This window comes from Miniopterus natalensis, chromosome 17 (genome assembly GCF_054644295.1).
Source record: "Miniopterus natalensis isolate mMinNat1 chromosome 17, mMinNat1.hap1, whole genome shotgun sequence".
NCBI classification, from domain to species: domain Eukaryota; kingdom Metazoa; phylum Chordata; class Mammalia; order Chiroptera; family Miniopteridae; genus Miniopterus; species Miniopterus natalensis.
This window is the reverse complement of record NC_142097.1, coordinates 35,886,407-35,900,330: the sequence shown is the minus strand read 5'-3', so window position 1 is coordinate 35,900,330 and position 13,924 is coordinate 35,886,407. Positions and strand designations below refer to the sequence as shown.

At 36.3% G+C, this 13,924-nt stretch overlaps 1 protein-coding gene across 3 annotated transcripts in view; it reads right to left on the bottom strand.

Moving 5' to 3' along the window:
- Positions 1-13,924, bottom strand: part of TLK2 (tousled like kinase 2) — a 70,208-nt gene that overhangs the window by 40,464 nt on the left and 15,820 nt on the right. For 2 of the 3 annotated variants that reach the window (XM_016204104.2, XM_016204118.2), the window contains exons 2-6: positions 13,077-13,148; positions 11,783-11,852; positions 10,741-10,784; positions 9,947-10,042; positions 3,185-3,352 (exon numbers count right to left, since the gene is read on the bottom strand). In XM_016204104.2, the coding sequence (XP_016059590.1) occupies positions 3,185-3,352; positions 9,947-10,042; positions 10,741-10,784; positions 11,783-11,852; positions 13,077-13,148 (450 nt within the window). The remainder of the gene's footprint in view (positions 1-3,184; positions 3,353-9,946; positions 10,043-10,740; positions 10,785-11,782; positions 11,853-13,076; positions 13,149-13,924) is intronic. The other variant, XM_016204112.2, reaches the window with a different exon arrangement.

Below are 13,924 nucleotides of genomic sequence, written 5' to 3'. Positions count from 1 at the left end.
GTCTCGGGTTCAATTCCAGCCAAGGGCACGTACCTGGCTCAATTCCAAGCCCTGGACATTGATGTTCCTTTCTCCCCCCCTTCCCCACTCTCTCTGAAAAGCAATGGAAAAAATATCCTCAGATGTAACTCAATGACTATGACTGTTTTCTCAGACAATCCAATAAAATCATTTGGTTTTGTAATGCCTAATAATGAAACAACCATAATATTATAAATGCTCCTTAAGTGTTTTCAAATTTTAGAATAATTTATAAAGCAGAAAAGAATTATAGTTAAAATAACTAAATATCACACACTTATAAAAAATTGAAAAATGAGAAAAGAAGCTGGGTGATAGTCATGATATGTTAAATTCATCTCATAATGGGGACTAAATAGATCTTGTTTAAAGTTGATTAAATAACAGATTTTTTTATTAACTTAAAATGGTAAACAGTAGGAAATCTAAAACACCAACGTGAACTGCGAGGGGTGTAAAGGAAAGATGTTTACTCTTCTCCATTACTTCCATTTTTTGTGGGCCATGTATGAGTACTATTTTTACAATTAGAAAATCAGTGCTGATAATTTAAAAAAGTCAAAGGCTATATGCTAAAACTTATAATTATGTAACAATACGTATAACATTTAAAGGATGAAACATAATATTCTGGCTCTGACCCGGTGGCTCAGTTGGTTGGAGCATCACCTCATACAAAAAGATGCTGCACATATGGGAGGCAACCGACCAATGTTTCTCTCACATAGATGTTTCTCTCTCTCTTTCCCCCCACGTCTCTGTAAAAATCAATACAACATATCCTTGGGTGAGGATTAAAAAGCAAAAACACATAATATTCTGCCACCTGCTATTTTATCAATACATATTTAGAGATCTTTCACCAGTAGCATATATCTATCTCATTTCTTTTGTCAACTGTATAGCATTTCACTGTATATATGTATTATACTGTATTTAACTAGGCCCTATATAAAGGATGCATTTATTAACTCATGCAACAATCAATTACAATGAGTGTCTAATAGAGCAAATTCAGTTCTGGCATTGGAGATAGAAAAGAGAACAAAGCAAAGGCCTTGACTTGATAAAACTTACATTCCAGTGGGGCAGGGGGTGGTACAGAAAGGGGAAATCAGACAAAAAAAGTAAATTATATACAAGTCAGCTGGCGATAAGACTAGGAATAAAAACAAAGTAGGGCACGGGAGCTAGATAATGTGTGAGGTGGGCAGGGAGGAGTTGCTATTTTATACAGTATAGTCAGGGTACATCTCTGATAGGGTAAATTTAAGCAGAGACTAGAGAGAACTGAGGGACCAAGGCATGCTGGTACCTGGGAAAATAATGTTAAGGCAAGTACGAAGGCCCTGAGCTAAGCATGCCAGGTACTATTAGGGGAAGTAAGGCAGCCAGTGTGGATGCAATCTGGGGAGGAAGGGAAATGGTAAGTAGCAAGAGATGTCAGAGTGATGGGAAACCGACCATTCAGGGCCTTATGTGCCATTTTAAGCACTTCTGAGCAGGCAAGTGACATGACTGCATTTATGTTTCAATAAGATCACTCTGATCTGTTCTGAACAAATTAAAAGGAAGCAAAGGTACAAGCAGAGCCCAGTTAGGCCACTACCATAACCTCAGTGGGAGATAATGGTTTGGATTCGAGTGGTAGCAGTGAAGGGGGTTAGAAGTGGTAGGATTCTCGCTCGGCCAGGCGTGGCTCAGTGGTTGAGTGTCAACCTAGGATCCAGGCAATCGGGGTTCGATTCCTGGTCAGGGCACATGCCCGGGTTATGGGCTTGATCAATGACTCTCTCATCATTGATGTTTCTATCTCTCTCCCTCCCTCTCCTTTCCTCTCTCTGAAATCAATAAAGATATATTTTTAAAAAAAGAAAGAAGTGGTAGGATTCTGAAAGTTAAAATCACTAAGATTTGCTGATGGATTTGGAATTGAGGTATAAAATAAAGAAAAGAGACAAGAATGACACCAAGGTTTTTAAACAATTAGGAGACAGTTGGCAATTATTGAGATGTGGAAGGCTGCAGGAAAAGTGTTTAGAGTTGGGGGACAAAATGAAGAATTCAGTTTTGGACATGTTAAATTTGATATGCTTATTAGACATGAAGAGATGACTGGAGGCAACTGACTACCTAGGTCTGGAATTCAGAGCAGTGCACGGGCCAGAGACAGAAACTTGCAAGTCTTTTCCATATCGGAGATAATCAGAACAAAGAAAGGAAATGAGATTATGTAGAGAATAAAGGTAGACAGAGTCTGAAGACTGAGCCCTGTGGCACTCCAATATGTAGAGATCTGGGAAATGAGAAAGAACCAAGAAAGCAGAAGCCTAGAGAAGAACCTGTGCTTGGAGAAGGCGGCAGTGGACACTGACTAATCAATCTTGCCGGACATGTTCTGGGAAACGATCACTGGATTTAGCGAGGTGGAAGTCACAGATATTCTCCTTCTAAGTTCCTCTGAAACACTGGCGGAGGGAAACTGCTTCCAGATTTTTGCAATTATAAACAATATAATAAACATCTTTGTGTAGTTTTATGGGAATGGAATTTCTGGACCCAAGGATATGTAAACTTAACACTGAGATACATTCTCAAGTTGTCCAAGTGACTGCACCAACTGACAGTCAGTAAAGAACTGCCTGTGTGTCTACACTATCACCTAAACAGAGAATTATCAAACTTATTAATCCTTACCAATTTTTTTCCACTGTAGGTTTATTTTTACTCAAAAAGTTACTGTCTCAAGACATAAAAACAAGTTCCTTTTCTTCAGGGAGGGAAAAGGAAGAAAGCTGAAAAGAGCAATAGGTAACCAAATATTCCTGGAAAAAGTAACCATACCAACACTCTGAAGGGGCGAGAGAAGGCAAGCATGTAGATCACCCAGATACCAGAGGGGAAGTTCTTTGGTTGTAATGGAATTTGATCTGTATTTCCTTCACTTTGTCAACCTAAGATTGCATTTTCCTTCCCACAGTGTGTTCAGAAATTAACAAAACAGACTCTCTCAGCCCTATGAACCAAGGGAGACTGAGGAGAAGCTCATCACTAGAAGTGAAAAACAGAAACAGCAGCATCTCTCTACCAAAATAATTATTCTAACTTCATCAAGGAGCTCCAGGACAACAAGGACCTGCATAAATTCAGGCTCAGTACTCACTGAAACAAAGGTGAAGCAGAGACCAGCTCCCCTCTGTGCCAGCTGCTCCGTGTCAAGCCGAGGTTTCGCTAGCATCACTGACATCAGGGTTGGCAGAGCAGACTGCTCCTCTGATACCTCCTTTGCAGCGCTGCCATCTAAACCATAAAGGGGCTGCTCTACTCGTCGCTGGAAAACATTAAAAAACACACAAATTATGTGAGAAAGAAAATCTGATATTGCCAAAACATGCAACAAATTAAAACACAGTTACCGAATATAATAATGATTTAAAAAACAAACAAACACCTTCTCTGAAAACAAATATGGAGAGAATAATAACATTATTACTGGATCATAACCTAGCTATAAACCTGAGTTAATATCTTACTCAAATTCAGCGAAATTACATTTTAATGGTTCTATATTTACTTAACTCTGAATTGACAGGTTACTTTGTAGAGTTCAACAAATCAACTTCATAATTCCCTCAATCCTACAAAGGAAATGTTATTTCTATCCTGTAGGTAAATGAAGATTAAGACATTTGTTCCCTACTTGATAGGTAGACCTTATTTCACTCTTAATTCTATTCTCACCACGCTATACTTAGATGCAAAATAAAAGCTGAAATAAATACAAGCAAAACAAGTTCCAGTCTACACTTAAAGAATAATATAGCACAATTATGTATGATTTATTCCAGAAATGTAAGGACGGTTCATTATTAGCAAATCTACTAATGTAATTCATTACATTAATGTTAAGAAGGGGGGGAAAAACAAGTTCTTCCCCTTAGATGCCCCAAAACAATGTGCACATCATTGGGCAACTCTTAAAAAAACAAGCAAACAAAAACCAACTAGAAGTACCCATCTTTAACATAACAAATATCTTTAATATAACGGAGTATTTTTTTCAGAAATTAACATAAATATACTTAATGGTGCTATAATAGAAACACTTTCATTAATGTTAAGAACTAGATGGGATTAACACATTAATATCACAATCATTCAACATTTTTATAAAAGTTCTGGTCAATGTGATAAGGGAAAAATATGAGGTATAAACACTGAAAAATAGTAAAGATTAAAAAGTATCATTTTGGGATGATTTAACTATTCACAAAGGAAACCAAGCAAATCAACTGAAAAACAAAATAAGAGTCAGTAAGACAGTCAAATATAAAATAAATATACAAAAAATCAATAGCTTCCCCATATACCAACAATTGAATATAATCAGAAGATGTAATGGAAGAAAAGGCAGGTTCAAAATTTCAAAAAAATCTGTAAAATATTCAGAATTATGCTTAAGAAGTATACAGATTACATATTAAGAAAAACTAGAGCTTCACTGACAGATACAAAAGATGTGACCTAAATTAAACGGCAATATTATCTCCTGGATTCAAATTTTATAGATGCCAAATTTCTCTAAAAGCCAATGATTAGGGCTTTTTCTTTATTTTTGGTTATGTTTTTCTTTTCTTTTTTCACAAGAGAGCGTTGTGGTGTGTGGTGGTACAGTGATCACCTGGGCTCCCTCTTACTCTCTTTTAGGAAGTTGATTTTTGTGGAATGTCACAAATGAATTCTGAAGTTTACTTGGAAAAATAATCAAAATTAGCCATACAATTTTTAATAAAGAATATCAGGGAAATTTGACTAACTTAATATGAAAACATATACAAAACAACTAACTAAATCAGTACAATACTGGTATAGGAGCAGATTGATCAGTGGAATAGAATGGAAAATTCAGAAAGAGACCCATATAATATGGATATATAATTAGTGATTAAAGTACATTTCAAATTAGTGGGGACTTATTAAGAAGACTGCAGGATATTTGCATAGATGTTAGAAAAAAGGAAAAGAAGGTTGCTTCCTTATATCATAAAAATTGTAAGAAAATATAAACAAATCCTTTTATGACTTTCTAGTGGTGAAGGACTTTTGAAACATGACATTAAAATACAAACCGTGCCCTGGCCAGTGTGGTTCAGTGGTTAGAGCATTGGCCCGCGCACCCAAGGGTCACAGGTTCGATCCCCAGCCCACTCAGAGCACATACAGGAGGCAACCAATCGAGGTGTCTTTCTCACATCTATGTCCATCTGTCTTTCTCTCTCTCTCCATCTCTCTCTAAAAATCAATGGAAAAAATATCCTCGGGTGAGGATTAACAACAAAAAGCATAGAAACCATATAGAAATATCTAAGAATAACACAAAACCAGTAGGTAATAAAGAAAAAACAGTGATATATTAAACTACTTCAGATTTTTCGACTTCTGAATGGTGAAAGTCAACATAAACAGTTACAAACAGGAAATTACAAACAGAAAAAATATTTACAACATAAATGATGCGTTAACAATTTTAATAAATAATGTGCTCCTACACATCAGTAAGAGAAAAACAAATACTCCAAGAAACAAATAGGCAAAGGACCTGGACAAGCATTAAGAGAAACCCAAAGGCCATTAAACCCATGAAAAAATGTTTAATATCAGTAACGAAGATATGAAAGTTAAAACAAAGCATTTTTCTCACTGACCAAGATTACAATGATAAAATTCAGTATTAGAAGGATATGTAGAAACTGAGACTCAAACTGCTGATAACTGGCTAGCAATTATGTAATGACAATTTAAAGTGAGCATATTCTGACTTGAGAATTATACTTCAGAAATTTATCAAAAGGAAAAAAATGCACAAGTACAGAGATATGTATATGTACACACACATACACACACACACACACCCGGACATTCATTATAGTACTACTTATAGAATATAAAATGTTTATAGGATATTGGTTAAATAAATTAATTACAACCGAAATAAGGAAATCTATCACATGAACATACATTTATACATTCATATATGGTCACTAAACTCTTTAATAATCGTGCTTTTAGAGGGGACTTTCTATTTTACCATTTCTGAATTGGTAGATTTTCAAAATACGTATACATCCCTTTATCAGGAAAAACTATTTAACATTTTCATTTTAGAAAATAAAAATAAAATAACCAAAATGATCCTGAAAAGGGATCTATGAGTAGTCCATCTTCTTAAGACCAACATTCCTAGCTCACCAAATGCAATGGTTTAAATTCAGGCTCCAGAACACCTGTGATACCCATTTATAACAATATTCTCACTACTTGGGAGAATGTATCTTCAAAGCTAAAATACCCAAATTATTCATTGTTATGTATTTAATAATATTTGCCAAGAGCTCACAGATTTAAAACTATTTCTGGAAATAGAGCAGGCTAGGATGTTTGAACTAAATACCTTCCCTTAGAAAACAGGACAAAGTATGAATAAAAGATATTAAAAGCATCAAACACTTGATAAAAACAAAAGGGGGGGCCCTACCAGTGCAAAATCTAAGCAAATTGAGAAACAAGACAGGTAAAAGAAGCACCAAAGTCACAGTTGCCCTAAGGGTACCTGAAGATCTTGAATTGCCATTTCCAGGGCACCATAGTGCCAAGCAAAGAGTCACAGGCAAAAGCCCACCCCGGCTCAACAAGGAAACCTTTTCCACTTCAAGCTGGGCTTCCAAAGGGCAAAGCACCCTCAGGGAAAATGTAAACCAGAAGAAAAATTGCCCCCACCCTCAGGAAGCTGCAAGGAAGTTGCCCTGGCTCCCCTGAGGAATGTTAGCACAATTCAAATCAATATTGCCTGGGTGGTTCAGACAAACAAACAAAATAAGTAAAACAAACAACAAAATGCAAGCCATGAATTCAGTAGTTTAAAATAGTATTGGATTGGTAGACTCTCCAGGCACCTGGAAGAAGCAAATAATTCTCTCTGGAAGAACGCATCTTTATCCTAGGTCTCAAAGAAATGTCACAAATAATCTTTCAGAAACAATAAGCAGAATGCCATCAAAAAAATGAAGCATAAAGAAATGAAGCCCCCATCCTAGCCAGTGTGGCTCAGCTGGTTAGGTGTTGTCCCATGCACTGAAAGGTTACTGGTTCAATTTCAGTGCAGGAGGCAGCCAATCAATGCTTAGCTCTCTCACATGGATGTTTCTCTCTCCTCCCTTCCTTTCTCTCTCTCTCTAAAAGTAAAAAAAAAAAGAAAAGAAAAGAAAAGAAAGAAATGAAGCCTCAAGCAACAACTAGGAAAAAAAAAGAGACAGCAGAAACAGATTCATAAAAACGTCAAATACCAAAATTATCAAATACAGATTATAAAATAACGGTCTACTAGATTTAAAAAAAAAAAAGAGAGAGAGATAGGTTTGAAAATATCTGCAGGGAAATACTGGGGAAAAAGTAGACTTACAGTTGTTCAAATGCAAAAAGACATGCAGGTTATGATTATTACAATAGCTTTATTAACTCTGTGTTTTGCATTCTCACAACTGTATACCCACTCTTGCCCCATCCTGCATAATAACAAAAATTAAGAATTCAATGGGGTTAATAGCAAATCAGAACCAACAAAACAGAGAATTTGGGAACTGAAAAGAAAAAACTTTCCAGAATGTAGCATTCAGAGACCAAAAGAAAATCGAAAAAAGGGACAAAGTGAGACAATTTAACATCATTAATTGGAATTTCATAGGAGGAGAAAAAGAGAACAGGGCAGAGATAATAGTTGGAGACAATGGCCAATAATTGTTCAGAAATAGTGCAAGACACCAACCCACAGATACCAGAAGCCCAACAAATGACAAGCAAGAGAGAGAAAAGAATGCCTGCATAGTGAAACTGCAGACCACCATAGATTTCAAAAGCAGCCAGGGAAAAAAGAGCAGATACTTTCAAAGAAATAAGTAAACAATGGGAGCCAGGAGATAATGATACACTGAATTGTTTTTTTAAAAGTGCAAATCTAGAGACATACACAGCAAAAAAAAAATCTTTCAAGAATAAGGGGATAATAGAAATATTTAAGCAAACAAAAATCTAGGAGTTAACCCCCAGCAGATACAAAAATACTAAAGGAGTAACTCTGCCAGAAGGAAATGACCCTAGGTGGAAGGTGTAAAAAGGAAAGAAATACAAAGAAAGAGGTAAGTATACAGATATATCTAAGTGAACAGTGGTAGTATAAAATAATATTTTACAAGGCTTAAAAAAAAGGAAAAATAAAAACATACACCACCACCACCAAGTCAGTAGCAGGAAAACTGAGCTAATGTTCTAAGGTCCTCATTTATTTGGGAGGGGGGTAAAGTAAGTTACTAGTAACATCAAACTTTGCCATATTAAAGACATATGTAGTAGTTTCTAAGAGAATAACCAAATAGGATCTAGCTACTAGAGGAGGAAGAAAATCTGAATTGATTTTAAAAAATCAATCCAAATGAAAACAAGAAAGAAAAAGGCAGATGAACATTTAAAAATGATAGAACAGGCAGGATAAACAGAGAACATTAAAATATGGTATATTTAAATTCAATATGATGATAATTATATTAAATGTAAATAGGCTAAATGTTGATGTTAAAAAGATTTTAGACTGAATAAAGAAAAAAATTCAACTATATATTTGTCAGATACACTAAAAACATAATAATGAAAAGCTGACAGTATAAAACAGATTTATATCATACATTGATTTGGTTATATTAAATATCACATAAACTGCATTTAGAGCAAAAAGCATCACAAGAGATGAAGAAAGTCATGTACTACAGAAAGCAAAATTATAAATACAGGAAGAAACAGACAATTTCCCAAATCATGAAAGACATGACAGACAAAATAATGACAAAAATTTTCAGGTTGAATACATTTTCATACATGCTTTACTAATTGCAATCATCCTAACAAAGGCACATTTTTATAAGATACAGAAAGGGAAAAAGTGCACTTTAAAATAATTTAACAATACAGAAGACTAAATCACTTAGGCACTAACCAACTCTCCTGAGGCAGAGAAAATTTTCCGAAACAGAGACCTAGGATGAAAACTCCTAATCTTAGGGAAACCTCTTGTCCCCAGGGACCTCACAGCAATACCTGAGTTATCAGTGGACATAATACTCTTGAGTACAGAAGTCTTGGGGGACAAGGGGAATCAATAAATTTTCCAAAGGCATGCAGCAAATTAACCCAAAACCCTACATTAGCTAGCTCAGAGATTCTCAACCTCAGCACCAATGACATTTTGGACCAAATAATTCTCTGCTGTGGGGGCCTGTCCTGTGCATTATAGGATGTTTACAGCATCCCTGGTCTTTGCCCATTAGATGCCAATGGTACCATCCCCCTACCCCCAGCTGTAACTAAAAATGATTCCAACATTGCCAAATATCCTCCAAGGAGCAAAACTACCCCCTGGTTGAGAACCACTAACTTGGCTATAATGTTTTTAAGACCTTCAGATCTCACTTATAGGCAGAAAACAAACCCATCTTGAATTTGTATAGCATTAGCTTCTCTACTATTCCATTGATTAAGCCTTGAAAATAATTCAAATGCCAGGAGCTGGCCAATTTTTTTTTTTTAAATATAGCAACATATAAATTTGTCAAAGATAAAAGGCTACAGTTTGGATAGAAAACCATTTCTTTGACAGAATACTGAGCTGCAGGCTTAGAGGCAATTTATTATACTGAGAATAGGGTTAGCTCTCATATAGATTTGAATCTAAGTGATTGATTCAGAGGTAATAGTATGAACTTTTCTCCTTAATGCCTCATTCCCCTTGGGTGGTGAATGGAAGAGATATTTTGCTCGAGTGTTCCTGGGTTTCTTGTCTCCTACAACAGGTGTCAAATTTCTCCAGGTGAATGCTTACCGGTAAGGGATTGGATAAGGAATGTTGCGGTGAGGATCGTGCAACTGGTGGAACACTTCTGCCAGGGCTGGTTCCTGGCCCGCTTCCCCCAGCAAACTGGCCAACAGGGAAAAATGGATATGAATAATTCAGAACAGTACTGTGCTCCAGATAAGGAGAGTAAAAGGTTAATACACAAACAGGTCTTAATTATATATGTCCCCTTTAAGGCAACACGTCTTATTCTAGAAAGAAAACACCATGTATGTCAATTTTTGCTATCTTTCCCATGAGATTTTTTAGAAGGATCTCCAGCAGAAATGTACCAAGATACAAAGAAGCATGGCTAGAAATGGTTTTGAAAAATGTAAGAGAAGAACATTTTCCCTTCTTGTCACATAATACACGAAGCAGGAATATAGTGGTAGAGTGGATGTTAGTGTCTTCTTTAGTAACCAATAATGATGGGTCAGTGAGCTCTCTACGTGTTCCACTGGACTAAAGAGACGAGTCCAAGTTATTCAACTTCAATCTTTGCAAGACACGAAACCTAGTCTGGCCAAGAGAAAAATCACCTCATTTGTGAATTTTTATATCATCACAGACAAGACACATCAAAAACAAATTTAAATTTAGAAAGTCAACAATAGTGTCCTTTTATAGAGAGAAACAGGGAGGCATTAGATTGATGAAGATGTGAGGAGGAGGAAAGCACAGTGAAGGCAAAATATTGCTTTCTAAAGCCTTAAATGAATGCAAAATTTTAGGTTTTTAAAAAAACACTATAGATTTTTTCCTAAAAATTTTTAACTTACCTCAAAGTAATCACTAATTTTATGTCCCCTAGGAGTGCCTTTCCCTGAAAATGAAACCAAAGTAAGTATAGTTTTTCCAACAACACATATAAACCATCAATCACTAAAATATACTATGTACCCAATAACTGCATACACTGTTATCAATTCAAGTGCCTGCTTTACTTGTAACAAATGAACCAAAATACCTGCATCTTAATAACAGGGAGCTTCCTCCACATAAAGAAAGTCTGAGCAAGCAGTGAGAAACTGTACTGCAGCTTGTTTTCCTTTAAGACTGGTTAATCTTTCTTTATAAATACACTTTTATGCCAAGACTGTGAATCAAAATGAAAGTAATCTCTAATCCATACCCCCAGCTAAGAGAACAAAGAATTTGAAACAAACTCCTTAGAAGGGTTTATCCTATTTCAAACAAAAATTTTGTGACCTTGTCGCTTTGGGAGAATTCTCCCACCCCACAAGTAAAAAATTTGTAGATTAAAAAAAACACAAGAAAAATGTGAAAAAGACTGGTACTTCGATTTCGGGAGGCAAGGGGGGCAGGGGGTGGAGGAGCCAAACTATGTATTCTTTATTTAACTATATAAAGATACTTGGCATTAGAACTGTCCTATCTATAGATTTACTCCACTGGTTACCAATGTTCAACTAAATAACTGACATGGAGAAAGAGTAGGTGGAAAGGACAGCCAGGTAAATAAAACCATTTCTGGTCACCTATTATTAACAAATCACTGATCTAATGCATAAAGCTCCACTGTAACCTCTTTTCTATACAATACATGCTTGGTCTTAAGAAAAAAACCTGTGGTGAGAAGACTGTTAACTTACAACAGGAAAAACATGAGTCCCCAAAGAACTGACACTGTTTTGTCAAGTGTATATCAAGTGGCAAGTCTATAACATCCTGATATTCCCTTAAGGTACACACATCTTCTTTGTTAGGAATCCCTGTACACAAACTAATTTACTAGTGTGAGTTGGAAAATTCTAAGTACATAACAGTTTAGTATTTTTATTAGTGTGAAATTATTACTACCTTGGCTAGTTTCATATGGTTCAGCTTTTCTTTTCCGGTTTCGCTGGTCATTCTGTTTTTTCTCAGGAGTCTGTTAAATACCATATAAATCACAATTAGCATTTTGTCAAATTTTTCACACTATGAAAATTAGAGACTACGTATAAAATATCACATTTATAAGGAGATTTAACTGGTATAGACAAGTCCTAAATCAGTGTCCTGTTCTTAGAGCAGGGTCATGGAAGGAGTACAACGTCTGGAACCAAACCATCTATACAATTTTTGGCAAACTGCTTAAACTATCAGAGCTTCTACTTATTCATCTGTAAATCAGGGTCGCTGCAAAGCCTAAATAAGATATTTTATAAAGCACTAATGAAGTACAAATATCTAGCATACAGTAGGCTTGCAGAAATATCCTAACAGCTGATATCTACTTTATAAGAGTTTAAATCCAATTCTTTTTTCCCAAAAGGAAAGATCTGCATAATCAATCAACTGGCTCTAATTTATTGAATGTTCTATCAAAGTGCAAAATAAGTGGTTACAGACTTGGACCCATACCCATGCAGCTGGGTTTTTTGCCTACAAAATTTCTTCAAATTCTATTACTAAAGTTGGCCAGGCTACACTGCTACACTGACCCATAGATTTGAAGTACTAACAAGTATTAAAATTCAAGGGCACCTAAGCTAATTCAACTACACCTACCAATTTTTGCCCTTTACTGATGGCAGCTAAACAAAAATTTTTTATTTATTTTTATTTTATTTAAATATATCTTTATTGATTTCAGAGAGAGAAAGAGAGAAACATCAATGATGAGAGAGTCACCATTGACTGGCTGCCTCCTGCATGCCCCCGACTGGGGATCAAGCCTGCAACCCAGGCACGTGCCCTGACTGGGAATCGAATCGAGATCTCCTGGATCCTAGGTTGATGCTCAACTGCTGAGCCACGCCACGCAGGGCAAGCAAAAATTTTTTTAAAAAATACAGACACAGGGGGGTGGGGGAAGGTGGAGGAAGGTACAGAGGAGATAAATGATGAAAGGAGGAGACTTCACTTTGGGTGGTGAACACACAATACATTGTTGTGGAGTTGTTCACCTGAAACCTGTATAATTTTTTAAATCAATGTCACCCCAATAAATTCAATAAAAAGGAAAAAGAAATTTTAAAAATACAGACACAAAGAGCACACAACCCCAACATCGTGGGCTCTAACAATACCCCTGGAGTTCTATTATCTTTTTACCCAGATTGAAACTGTGGGAAATATGAAAAGTATTGTAATGTATGTGGCTTCTTACCTCGACTTCTTTATCACTCAAGGACCCCACACTGCACAAACTCTGGTTTGAAGACTCGCTATTGAGTGGCCCCTGAAAAGACAAAAAAAAGGAATTAAAAGAAACTAATTTAAGGTAGCAGCAAAAGTGAGGAAGAAGCCTGTTGATTTTGATGACTAAGTCACTGACTTAGAAGCCATCTTGAAAAGAAGCCAAGAGGTAACTGCAACGTCTCCAAGCGAACTTGGAAAGAACTCAATCAACTATAGTACCCTCATGTTAAAATTCTCTCGCTACTACTGTTTCATTTCCTTTACAAAACTCTGTCTCATATACAGATTTTCCCTTCTAGAGCACATGTAGTGAATTCATTCTTTAAGAAAAGCAAGTAGGGGAAATCAATTCTTTCAGCTTCTTATATCATACAGGTAATATCTGACAGTTGAGACATTAAGGATATGTTAGGGGTTCCTTATGAGACGGTGGTCGGGGGCCGTCCCAAAGGAAATGCTTTTCTGAGGTCATGCTTTAAGGAGGCATGACTGCTAGCTCAAAAAAACCAAGTCACAAGAGATTGACTTCTCAGAACCTCATAGCATGAGCTCTGCTGGCCCACTCTGTGAAATCAGTGAAAATTATTTAAAAAAACAACTATTCAAAGCCTCTGGAAATGGTCCCCAATGGCAGCAAATAAACTATTCAATACAATCTAAGAATATTCAGTCTGGATGGTGAAAAGTCCATGGTGTAAGACCCTCTCCCCCGTCCTCTCCCTCCCATCCCAGCAAGGCTCCAGACTGCTGCAGCCAGGAACACAGAACTCCCTCTTCCCTCAGCTCAGTCCACGAGCTGGCTTTCTTCCTGGGTGA